This window comes from Dreissena polymorpha, chromosome 4 (assembly GCF_020536995.1).
Source record: "Dreissena polymorpha isolate Duluth1 chromosome 4, UMN_Dpol_1.0, whole genome shotgun sequence".
Taxonomy (NCBI): Eukaryota; Metazoa; Mollusca; class Bivalvia; order Myida; family Dreissenidae; genus Dreissena; species Dreissena polymorpha.
Genome location: NC_068358.1, coordinates 140022894 through 140036689, shown reverse-complemented (window position 1 = coordinate 140036689; position 13796 = coordinate 140022894). Strand labels below are relative to the sequence as shown.

General features: G+C 37.9%; 1 protein-coding gene across 1 annotated transcript; it reads right to left on the bottom strand.

Annotated features, from left to right (window-relative positions):
* Positions 1-620: 620 nt before the first annotated feature.
* On the bottom strand, positions 621-12905 carry LOC127876917 (zeta-sarcoglycan-like). The gene is made up of 8 exons (XM_052422428.1): positions 12642-12905; positions 10547-10710; positions 9985-10095; positions 7993-8077; positions 6653-6772; positions 4633-4699; positions 4158-4278; positions 621-2726 (listed from the first exon to the last, which is right to left on the bottom strand). The coding sequence occupies exons 2-8, from the start codon at positions 10694-10696 to the stop codon at positions 2553-2555; spliced, it is 828 nt and encodes a 275-aa protein (XP_052278388.1). The 5' UTR covers positions 10697-10710; positions 12642-12905; the 3' UTR covers positions 621-2552.
* Between the last annotated feature and the right edge of the window lie 891 nt (positions 12906-13796).

The window sequence follows — 13796 nt, the reverse complement described above, 5'->3', positions numbered from 1 at the left end:
TATGAAGTTTCATGATCCTAGGCCTAAGCATTCTTGAGTTATCATCCGGAAACCATTTTACTATTTCGCGTCACTGTGACCTTGACCTTTGACCTAGTGGCCTAAAAATCAATGAGGTCATCTGACAGTCATGATCAATGTACCTATGGAGTTTCATGATCCTAGGCCTAAGCGTTCTTGAGTTATCATCCGGAAACCATCTGGTGGACGGACCGACAGACCGACATGTGCAAAACAAAATAACCCCGTCTTCTTCGAAGGGGGGCATAATAAGTAACCATGAGTGAACAATGTCGAACACATTTCTTTTAGAAAAAAAGCATAACATATTTATGAAATTACTTTTTTTCTTATTTATATTGTGTTCGTAGCATATTATGAAAACTAAAAGATGTATCAATTTAAAGCTTCATATGTGGTCGCATCTCAACACGGGGATATGCATTGAACAAGTACAAAAATTTAACTGAAATATTTTTAGAGTGATTGAAATTTATATTATTGTGTTGACATAGCTTGTAGAGCATATCTCGAAAATTAACTGCAGTATCAATGTGAAGCTAAATAGTTGGTAGATCCCCTGAAGGGAATAAGTATTGCACAAGAACTATAACACCTGATTCCATAATTTTAGATTTATTGCCCAGTGTTTATACTTACATTGTGTTAGGAGCACATTTTGAAAACTAAAACAGGCACCAACTTGATATAAAGCAATATTTCATTATTAAGATGTGCAGAGCACACGAACCATAGAACTTATTTCCATGTTTCGAGAGTTATTTTCCTTAATAATTTACATCTTAATTTTGAATTGGGCAGATATTGCAAACTAATCAGTATTCGGGGTATAAACTTGAGATTGCATAGGTAGATATATCCCCATGATGAGAGCTGCATTTACCAGGAACCATAACTCCTGCTTTCATTATTGCACAGTCATTGTTACTGAAATTTTGTCAATGGCATATCTTGACTATAATATGAAGTTTCAAGGCAAAACTTCATAGGTTTAAAGCTTGGATCGTTAAAGAACCAGTCATTGAAAATGAACTGCCTTTGCTCTCTGTCTAAGTAGCCTGCGGCCGGTATTTCTAGTACGACAGTTACTGTTCTTGTTTCAACAAAAACTTATTTCTGGATCTTAGCTACCATGGGAATGAAAACAAGTATCAGAAGTTTTGTTTACACTGCAAAATACAAACATCGTGTTTACAACATCTCTATTAACACGCAAGCAATATACAATATCGACACACTGCTTTATTAATTATAACGAAATAGAACAAAAAAAGTACGCATCTTAATTTTTCTAAACTTAAAGAACTGCAAGCACGGTTTTTCACATACATTTACATTGATTAACGTCAATACACAATGAACAAATGAGATCACTATTATTAATTATTCACAAACACACAACAACTTTTAACGGAATCTGGTTAGTGTCACATTAAATATCGTCTTTCGTCCGTGGAGACCTATACAAGTCAAACAAAGCAACATGTGATACGATACTCCACAATAACCATGCAACAAAACTCGCCAATGAACAACGACACACGACATTTAAACAATTGAACTTCGGACTGTCGCGGTAGATTTAGGGTGGAAATATTGCATCGAAAATGGAATGTTGTTCAATGTCGAGTGTCGTTCAACGCGATGCAAGGCAATCACCAACTTCACACGGTAATGTACAAAGTCACTCGACAGTTTACATCGCGCAAATATTGTGGAGTTGTCCGATTACGCCGTAAACTTCCTTCTTAAGATATTGAGCGCGAGACACAACCATCAACAACAACCCACAACGCTAAATCGAGGTAATGTCTCGTGTCTTTGTACATTAGTATTTGTTGAATGTCGCGCGTCGTCCTCATGCGATTTAGGGTGACATCATTGGTTACAAAATCCAAAACTTTGCAATTAGTTGAATATGCATATTTTTAGATGACCTAAATTGGTATAGTGCATATATTTATGATAAAATGAATAAAAGGATATTGTTCCGCGTTCTTATGATGGCAACATAAGGCATGACATTTAATGTCGACAGAAACATTAATTTTCAACTATTTTGTGTCCCAAACCTGAGACACGGGCAAAACTCAGAATTGTAACTAGAATAAAATGCGTATATACATGTACTTGGCAATATATTTGTACATCAAATGTCATCTTGGCTTAAAAAGTAAAAACAAAAAAATCTATGCAAACGAAGTATTTCAGGCGCTAGCCTTAAGATCAGATTTTTTTTATATTTTGATATGACACGAAATACGAGCAGTCATTATGACACATGCGCACTTCAAAAGCACGTACATTGTATTTTAAAAGGTCATCTTTTAAAAAGTCCACATGCTGAAAAGAGGAGCCGCAAAAAGTCATTAATATGCAAAGCTGTCAATCTTAAGCATATACCTCACAGACATCATCAGTAATCGATGGCCGTTTAAACACTTCAACATGTGACATAGTTAATTAAGTTTGATGATAAAGAACGTCCTATGAAGTTCTAACACATATTATTGACTATCTTCCCACACGGATCAATAGCAGATTTGTCCATCTTGAGCGCATATCCCGGAAGATGGCGCCAGAAACAGGCGGCCATTACGACACATGCACAGTTGGTATACGTCATCTCGCGCACTGACGCCATTACTCGCCGATGAGACTATGTTCAAATTTTGAATATATATGGCTGTACCGTTCAAACTTATCTGAAAAAGGAAAGAAATATATGGACCACACATCTATATGGATAAATTGGCATAGTAAGATACAATGTATCGATGTATTATATGTACGTTTTACTACTTTTTCGCTCACCTGTCACGAAGCTTATGTGACCGTGTGATGTCCGGCGTCCGTTTGTGCGTCAGTGCGTGCGTGCGTGTGTCCGTCAACAATTTGTTTGTGTAGACAGTAGAGGTCACAGTTTTCGTCCAATCTTGATAAAATTTGGTCAGAATGTTTATATTGATGAAATCTGGGTTGGAATTGTATTTGGGTCATCTGGGGTCAAAAACTAGGTCACTAGGTCAAAAACTAGGTCAAATAATAGAAAAACCTTGTGTAGACAATAGAGGTAGCGGTTTTCATCCAATCTTTATGAACTTTGGTCAGAATGTTTATTTTGATGAAGTCTGGGTTGGGATTGTATTTGGGTCATCTGGGGTAAAAAACTAGGTCACTAGGTCAAAAACTAGTCAAATAATAGAAAAACCTTGTGTAGACAGTAGAGGTCTCAGTTTTCATCCAATCTTTGTGAAATTTGGTCAGAATGTTTATCTTGATGAAATCTGGGTTTAGATTGTTTTGGGCCATCTGGGGTCAAACACGAGGTCACTAGGTCAAAAACTATGTCAAATAATAGAAAAACCTTGTGTAGACAGTAGAGATCACAGTTTTCATCCAATCTTTATGACATTTGGTCAGAATGTTTATCTTGATGGAATCTGGGTAAGGATTGTATTTGGGTGATCTGGGGTCAAAAACTAGGTCACTAGGTCAAACACTAGGCCAAATAATAGAAAAACCTTGTGTAGACAATAGAGGTCGCAGTTTTCATCCAATCGTTATCAAATTTGATCAGAATGTTTATCTTGATGAAATCTGTGTTGGGATTGTATTTGGGTCACTTGGGGTCAAAAACTAGGTCACTAGGTCAAATAATAGAAAAACCTTGTGTAGACAATAGAGGTTACAGTTTTCATCAAATCTTTATGAAATTTGGTCAGAATGTTTATCTTGATGAAATCTGGATTGGGATTGTATTTGGTAAGTCAGGTGAGCGATTCAGGGCCAACATGGCCCTCTTGTTTAATTTCATAAGAGTATTATCTGTTAGTACAAACAAAAAAGTCATCCAGACAGACATATTTGTTGACGTCGGCACCATAACGGACAAACTAATAGTGTAATTCAAACAATATGTTCGATACATTGTTGTACTATGAGTGAATGGCTCAGAATATGTATGCATCCAAGTATGCAAATACATGTACATAAATGGTGCATACGCTATACAGTATTAATAAGTTAACATTTGGTGTCTTCGGAAGCTACCCTCTGTTCGCACATGGCATAGGACATATTTTGCGCATGACGCGGCTAAGATATGAGCATTTGATTCGAATCTTGATTATTACCTTTTTCTTAGCCCCTACTATTATATTTCCCTCGCCTATGAGCTCAATGTTGCCAATGACCGCGTCAATATGCACGCCTTCCCTCCCGTATATTTCTATGGTACTGGAGGCAGAATTCAGCCTGCGGAACAACAATTCATGGAAATGAATTACAATTAATTATATTGACACATGATGCTATAAACAATTACGACGTGCTAAATGATAAGTACTTTTTTTATCGCACGTAGTGTTGTCTGAGTGCTAGAACTTCTTCGGAATCAGGGAGAAAGTGAATGATATTATTTGTGTGATGGTGTTGCTGTCGCTCATGCTGCTCCTTTATATTTTGTCGACATAGTCTTGTAACAATTTTATGTAAACACGATTGTGATCATAACTAACTTTCTTAAGACGTTACGTAGCGCTGTATTAAACGATATCCATGGTGGTTATTATATGAGATAGATAATGTAAATAATGCATTCTTCCCTACCTAAGCGAACCCTTGCTAGGTCCCCGGATGTTTGGAGTCTCTATGGAGCCGTTGAACACCGCTTTGCCTGGAACAACATGGCTAGGACCATTTTCTTTCTCAACAGATGTTACAAACAACTTGCATGCACTGAACGGAACCCAAAGAGCTAAATAATTTAATATTTGAACTCGGCTTAAATATCGTAAAAACAACTGTTCTGACCGAGTGTTCATGTAGATCGGACAAATAACCTAGTGACCTATATTTTAGCTTACATGATCCAGTTTTTAAGTCAGCCAAGATTTCATTTGAATAAATATAAATTTTCTTACCAAGTTTAATGAAGATTGGAAGATAAATGTGACCATTAGAGCGTTAACACTAAAGCCTTACAAGGCCAACTGCCCCGCCACTGGGCCCAGATATAATAAGAACAAATGTTCTGACCAAGTTTCGTGAAGACTGGACATAAAATGTGACATTTACAGTGTAAACAAGGTTTTAAAATATAAGGAAAAATGCCCCGCCCTTTGGCAGTCATGTTAATTAACGAACCGGAACCATTTGGAAGCTCAGATATAATTAGAAACAAATATTCTGAACATATTTCACTTAATAAGACTAATGGAGTGTAACAAAGATTTACAATAGCCATATGGAAAATAAACTGCCCAGCCCCTAGCGGCACTTTTTTTCTCAACAATTTTCAAACTCAGGTGTTCAATGTTCTGACCAAGTTTCATGAAGTTTTGACTATAAATGTGACCACTTGAGTGTTCACAAGCATTTTCTTTAATATGCCATTGTGACCTATTATTTAACCTCACGTGAATCACTGTCGAACTTGTTTGAGATATCATTGGATCAAATGTTCTGGTCGAGTTTAATGATGATTGAACAATAAATGTAGCATCTAGAGTGTTTACAAGGTAAATGTTGACGACGAACGACGGACAAAAGGCGATCACGTTGTTCTATATTGATCTCAAACTAGAGGGCTATTGGCATGAGACATGGAGGAACTAAACTATTCTGAAAAGGTTAAGGTCAAATAAGATCAAATAATGAAAATACTTAATGAAACATAAATATTTAATGTCTATGCACATTTTAATTTTCGTATTCGGCTGAGATATCGTTAAAATAAATGTTCTTACCAAGGTTCATGAAGATTAGACAAAGAAAGTGACGTATAGAGGGTCAACATGTTTTTAATTTAACCTAGTAGCGTACGTTTTAAGTTCACATTACCCAGTTTCAAACTTAGCCGTGAAATGGGCAAATGTTCTTGCCAAGTTTTACGAAGATTGGTCAATAAATATGGAAATATGTGTGTTAGTAAGATTTCACTATAGCCATATAAGAAAAACTGCCCCCCCCCCCGGCGGCCATATTTTTCAACAAACCGAAACAGTTTTTAAAATTCAGTTCTTGAAGATCGAACTGTAAATGTGACTTTAAGAGTGTTTACAAGGTTTTACTGTAGCCACGTTTCATAATGATTGGATAAAACGATGATTTTTACATCGTTAACAAGGTTTTACTTGAGTCATATGAGGATAACTTACTCGCTCTCTGGTGGCCATGTTTTCCAAGGAACCGGGACCATTTTCGAACTCAGCCAAGATATAAATGAAAACAAATTGACCAAGTTTCGTGAAGATTGGGCCATACATATAACTTTTTGAGTGTTCACAAGGTTTCACTATAGCCATGTAAGGAAATATGCCCGGGCCTCTGGCGTTTTTTTTTTCAAATTACTGGAACCATTTTCGAACTCAGCCGAACCATCATTGGGACACATGTTCTAAACAAGTTTCACGAAAATTTGACAATTAATGTGGCCTCTAGAGTGTTTATAAGGTTAATGTTGACGACGCAGGACGGATGAAGGACAAAAGGCGACCACTAAAGCTCACAATGAGCACGTTGTGCTCAGGTTAGATAAAACAACAATACTTTATTATTCCAATTTTAATTCAACCACTATATATCATGATTTAACTATACTTACACATAGCACTATTGATTCACTCACCACTATATGTGACCTCGTTTACCCCATATGTGACGGCTTTGTCGGTGACCTTGAGCTTTGAATGTCCAGAGAGGTCTTTAATCTCGAATTCCTCACATGTTACGTCTATTTTACGTCTGCCTGTAGTAAGATGTAATTTTAACCCTTTGCATGCTGGGAAATTTGTCTTCTGCTAAATGTCGTCTGCTGAATTTCTAAAATTAGCATTTTCTTCATTTTTTTTCAAAGAATACTATCAGAATAGCTAACAGTTTGGATCCTGATGAGACGCCACGTTCTGTGGCGTCTCATCTGGATCCAAACTGTTTGCAAAGGCCTTCAAAATTCGGTTCCCGCTCTGAAAGGGTTAATAGTAAATATAAATATAAATTTGACACAACTTACACTCAATCTACATTCAATGTCCGTATCTAGAACGTGAAAAAACGCTAAACTGTTTATATGGAGCAAAATGCGCTGAAACAATAATCGTATAATAAAACATAGCATGCCTAATATTGGACAACAACGCACAACAAGAAATGCTACATATTAAAATTGTCAACAATAGGTTCAGTTATTGAAAGTACTATTTTTTACAGAATGTAAAATAGCAGTCACATTACAACACATTTCCTTGATAACAAAAGCTATCAAAAAAAATCATGGAATTTATACAGCTCCGTTTTATCTTCAAATCGCTCACCAAGACTACAATAAGTAGTATATATCAATTTCATGACAAACAAAACTCAAATTTCAGAAGTAGCATTTTATTAATATAAACGCTCAATGGGGATAAATATTCGATGAAGGCCACGCATTAGAAACATGTTAGCCATTATGTTCGATCCCTTCTCAATCAGTCAACAAATTATGTCAATTATGTACATATCTGATCTGATGCGTAATTTCAACGGTCAGTTATCGTGTGCGCACGTATGCGATACCGCTTAATAAAATATATCATATAGCACCTTTATGCCACTATAGAACCTCGATAAAACCATCTGATATTCTAAAAGACTGGTTGTATGAGTATTGCGTTGGTTTGTTTTACCAAATTGCATTGTCATTTCTTGTGCTAAATTTTACCTTTCGCTTGCCCTTTGGTCTGCATGAAGATATATTAACGCAAGACAACGCATGTTTTAATTAGATCGACCGAGTAATTTCTTAGAAGAAAAAACACAGAAGTAGCTAGACGATATGCCAACCTCTTAAAACACATTTAGAAAAGCATTATCATTACTGAAGCAGTCTTCGATTTCATGTCGGATATATTGTTGTCATTATGACCTGTATTTTCTTTCGTGTATATTATTATTTATAGTGTTGACTTCTGGTCAGGAGACACTTACCTATGTGTAAACCAGATGTTTCCTTTGCTGTGTTGGACACGGACTTGAGCGTTATGTCGCCCTTTGATGTTATATTCAGTTGTTTCTGCGAACGGATATGACAAATGTATTTTCTTTAAAACGCCCGAAACACATCAACACACAACATTCTCACACAAAGTGCATACAAAGCCCCTGTCCACCGATAATACTTCAAAACATCTAACGAAATTAAATTACTTTAAATTCACACACAAATATTCCGTTTGTAAATAAACATTTTAGCACGTTCATGTTCGAGAGCGCTTGATGTGAATAATATAAATATATAATATATTGTCAGCGTACACTTGGAACGAGCTTAGTTAACTTAATTGCTTTACGACACACACTAAAATGTGGTCGCTTAGATTCCCTTAAGGTGGGTTTCCACTGCCGATCCGATCAACTCGATCATCCCGATCACGGAAATGTCCCGACCAAACCCGACCAAGCTTGATACACGACTTCTTCTCGACCTCTTGTCAATAACACACGACCCCACACGATTCATTCACGACGTCCACTCAACCATCTTTCCGATTTCCGCTCTATCATCTCGACCTATACGCGAGCTCTATACGATCTCAGCTCGACCAAGTGGACCTCAGCTCGATCTCCACCAGATCTTCACACGACCATATCGTGATGGTCGTACTACAGTCGTACAAAGCGATCTAAAATAACTCGGGTAGAGGACGAGCGGATCGAGTTCAGAGCTCGTGTATGGTCGAATAGCAATCGGGAAGTGATCGTGTACGGTCGAGTAGCCGTCGGGTAGCAGTGTAGTAAATCTGTACATCAAATCGAATAGAGGTCGAGTGGATCGTGTTGCGATCTAATATCAACTCGGGTAGAGATCGAGCGGATCGGGTACAGATCGTGTAAAAGATGTCAATCCGATCGCCACACGATTGCTTCACGATCAACTCGATCTTCTACTCGACTAATACACGACCACTTTCCGAGCGCTTCTTGATCCATTTCCTACTCGACCGCTACTCGATATTTTTTGACATGTCAAAAAATATCGGGAAGGAAGCCCGACCAATGCCGACCTACCCGACCGCCCCGACGACTCATGCCGACCGAACCAGACCAGTAACCGACCGCTTGGTTGGGCTTGATCGAGTTGATCTGATCGGCAGTGGGAACCCAGCTTTAACCTGGTTCCCACTGCCGATCAGATCAACTCGATCATCCCGACCACCGAAATTTCCCGACCAAACCCGACCAAGCTCGACTACAAAGGGTATACACGACTTCTTCTCGACCTCTTGTCGATAACACACGACCCCACACGACTCATTCACGACGTCCACTCAACCATCTTTCCGATTTCCGCTCGATCATCTCGACCTATACGCGAGCCCGATACGATCTCAGCTCGACCAAGTGGACCTCAGCTAGATCGCCACCAGATCTTCACACGACCAGATCGTTTTGCACGTGAGTTTTGTGTAAGTGACATGAGCTCGTGTATGGTCGAATAGCAATCGGGTAGTGATCGTGTACAGTCGAGTAGCCGTCGGGTAGCAGTCTAGTAAATCTGTACATCAAATCGAATAAAGGTCGAGTAGATCGTGTTGCGATCTTAAATAACTCGGGTAGATGTCGAGCGGATCGGGTAAAGATCGTGTAAAAGATGTCAATCCGATCGCAACACGATTGCTTCACGATGAACTCGATCTTCTACTCGACTAATACACGACCACTTCCCGAGCGCTTCTCGATCCATTTCCTACTCGAGTAGCGGTCAAACATGTAAAAAAAATATTGGGTAGGAAGCCCGACCAATGCCGACCTACCCGACGACTCATGCCGACCGAACCAGACCAGTACCCAACCGCTTGGTCGGGCTTGATTGAGTTGATCTGCTTGGCAGTGGGAACCCAGCTTTTAAAAGATTTCTGCAAAGTTGTTATTTTAGTATTTGAATACTGGTGCTTCAATATATCGGACCTGCGCACATACCATGCCGGCTGCGGTGACGTTGTTGACGTAGAGGGAACGGACGAGCTCCGTCCGGCCGCCCACACTGATACCGGAACTGCCGATGGTGATGGTGCCCATGTTCAATCCGCTCTGGGGATAGATGGGATAGATATAGCAGCCATAGGCATAACGGCGTCACCACAATATACACCGGCAGGACATTTCTTGGACTCTACGCTTGACCTTTTGACTTTTGGATTTGAGTATATTAAAATCAAAAATAATTTTAGAGAAAGAAGAAGATAAAAAAGCAAAATCTGAATGACGTTAAGTTATATAAGCCTTGAAGTCCGTTTTGAATCTGGACTTTACGAATCTACGGAAGCTCTGAACCTTTCTACGAATGTCAATCTTTGTAGAAAGCAATTTAAGTGAACCTTTACAATTGGAAACAATCATGCAATTAAAAAAATACTTGACAACATTCCTAGCCACATGGAGCTGAGTACCGTACACGTGTTCACCTTAAGGGTCAGGGAAAAAAACTGTGTACCCTCACGTTCGCATTGGGGTAGGTTAGGGGCGGTCGGGGTCAACTTACGATGTCGAAGTTGAGTACTCTAAGGATCCACACGGTGAGGGCAAGATTCATGATGACGACGACGAGGATGAAGAGAGTGATAGCGTAGAGACACTGTTTCCGCCACCCATAGATTCCTGCAGGCTGGTACCCGGTCCGTCCGCGACCCATTTATGTATCTATAACTAGTATACATGGAAAGAGATTTAAATATTACATATAGACTGCACATAATCGGTTAAATAATGTTTACAAGTGTTACTCATAGAATCTGCGGGAAGTATTTTGTTATGTTTAAACAGGTTAACTTAAGAATACGTGGACGCGCTTATAGCTCTGCTTTAAAGTGTTACCTTAGAATACGTGCAAGCGCTCAGGTATGCTTTGAAATGTTAATGTTTTACATATTTAATCTATAGAATATGCCGCCGTGTCTTATTTATTTTTACAATTGTTACATATACAGTAAGTGAAAAGAAAAAGTTGTTCTTTTAAATGTAAAACATTTAATACCTGGACGCGTTTTAGTTCTATGTATGTTTATAAATAATTATGGGAACAAGTGTTCTGGTTTTGATTGTTACCTATGGATTAAGTGGACACCAAAAGCGCTTTAAATACAAATTAAAATGTAACCTATGGAACATGTGGACTCGTTTTCAACCAGAGTTCAGTAGCAACAAATGTAAAGTTTGTTTAAAATATCATGAAGTAATATGGGCTAAATTACTAGCAATCTTCTAAATTAAGAGCTCAATACATTATATCATTATGACATCTTTCCTTGCCAACTTTACCACGCTATCAGTGCAGAGCTATTAAGATATATACTATTAAGATTTAAAAAACTCATACTTTCTTAACAGTTGGCAAACGAAAACCCGCACAATTACAATAAATGTATATGTTTCATATATTAATTTAACGAAATCCTGATATATAATAATCTATGAGTGTGTATCACGAAATAAACGTAAAAATGTGATATATCCATGTTAATTGAACCATGCAATTCATTTTTGTCTTTAAAGTCTAAAGTATTTAGTATTTACAGGTAATGTTTGATGCCTTGTAATAAATGTTGAGGTAAATTATAAAATTACAGAGTTTAACTTATATGTCCTTTCAATTGGTCATATATGTATATCATAAAAGAACAATCCGTGTCAGCAGTTTTTACAATATTTATATTCTAGCTTGTAATGCATATTTTGAATAACCAAACATAACTGCTGCATTGCACATTACATATGAGCATCGCTTTGTGAAAAGGGGGTTTAATGCATGTGCGTAAAGTGTGTGAAGTGTAGTCCCAGATTAGCCTATGCGGACACTTTCCGCTGAAACTGGATATTTGCTTATAAAAGACTTTCTTTAGGCGCAAAAAAAATCATAACAGCGGAGTCGTCCCTGATTAGCCTTTGCGGATTGCACAAACAAATCTGGGACGACACTTGACGCACATGCATTAAACCCCTTTTTCACAGAGCATGGCCCATATATATAAGTTGCATTTTCCAATTCTAAGTTCTTATTCCTGTTTTAATATAGGACCAAGATGCAAGTATGACGCTAGTGAAGTGAGTAAGTAAAGGTTGATTTGAGTATTGCCAGTCTGAAATTTGTAAAGATAACAGTTCAGTGTGTTAATCACAAGCTGTACTTTTAAATGTATTCTTCCAAACAAATAAACACTTCTTCCCATTAAGGGTTCCTCTGGTGCATCAATGCACTTGGACTATATGAAAAGTCCTGGTCTTTGGTTGATTCAACATCTATAAGACCGAAAAATGATGCTAAAAATGCAGAAAACGAGCAATAGACAGAATACCGCAGTGCAATAAGGAGAGGTAATACTATTGATTTACAATACATGGTCGTTTGTTATGAAAAAAAGATTGTTCCCAACAAATAATAAATGTTACAGTCAGTTGCAGTCGACACTGTCACTTTTCATATTCAACGTGTATGTACTTCACAAATATTAATATTGCTTACATAAAGATACAGTTGAATAAATTGTTATACAATTTACAATCATAGAAATTGACATGGGTTGACATTGGATTAATTACGCTCATGACTATTTGATATTGAATGTCTTAATTTTACTTACAGATACTGCAACTTATATAACGATTCTGTTTGTTATCCGTAGACTTGAATTTAATTTTAATCCTTCCACTATTTTACCGCATTCATTTCGTTGGTTAACATCTTCTGATTTAACTTATTCCCACACATGTTCAATTGCCTACCTCAAACAACCACAGATCCGCATATCTCGAACAAGTATAACACATGCGTTCAGGAACTATAAGTTCTTTTGCAAATCGTTAACTACAACCGTTAAATTGTGTATGCCTTACTATCTGGAAAACAAAACCTCGTCCCTGATAATGCTATTTACCAGAGATCATAAAGGAATGCTGATAAGCCTCGCGCAGTTGCTGGAGAAACATTTAACGGGTACCACGTGTGCGAGAGGAAGCATTATTGGCTTGGGCGTTTTTAACAGGGAAGTTCAACGAACCGTGCGATTGGTTACCATTTGATTTCCAATCAGACCTTGATAACTTAACTAGTGATATATATTGTATATAGGTATTGACCATAAGGTAGTCGCGATGACCTGTAAATAAACTCTGACATTCATGCACACACATATGTATTGGAAAGAAGGCCTTATCGGTCAACGAGGAGCGTCACAAAATATAACCAGAGACGTACATAACGTTATCTACGTCTCTGATATAACTGAAAGCTAGTCAAAGAACGTTGCCATGCACTATTTTTAGCTCACCTGAGCAAAACGTGCTCATGGTGAGCTTTTGGGATCGCCTTTTGTCCGTCGTCCGTCGTGCGTGCGTCGTGCGTGCGTCGTCAACATTTTACCTTGTGAACACTCAAAAGGCCATATTTCTTATCCGATCTTCATAAAAAAACTTGGTCAGAACTTCTGTCCCGATGATACCTCGACTGAGTTCGAAACTGGATCATGCTGGGTCAAAAACTAGGTCACTAGGTAAAAAAATAGAAAAACCTTGTGAACACTGTACAAGTCACATTTGATGTCCAATCTTCATGTAAATTTTGCCAAAATGTTTGTCTTAATGATATGTTGGTTGAGTTCAAAAATTGTTCCGGTTCGTTGAAAAACATGGCCACCAGGGGGCAGGGCAGTATTCCTTATATGGCTATATAGAAACCTTGTGAACACTCTAGAAGTCACAATTTTTGCCCAATCATTATGAAACTTGGTCAAAACATT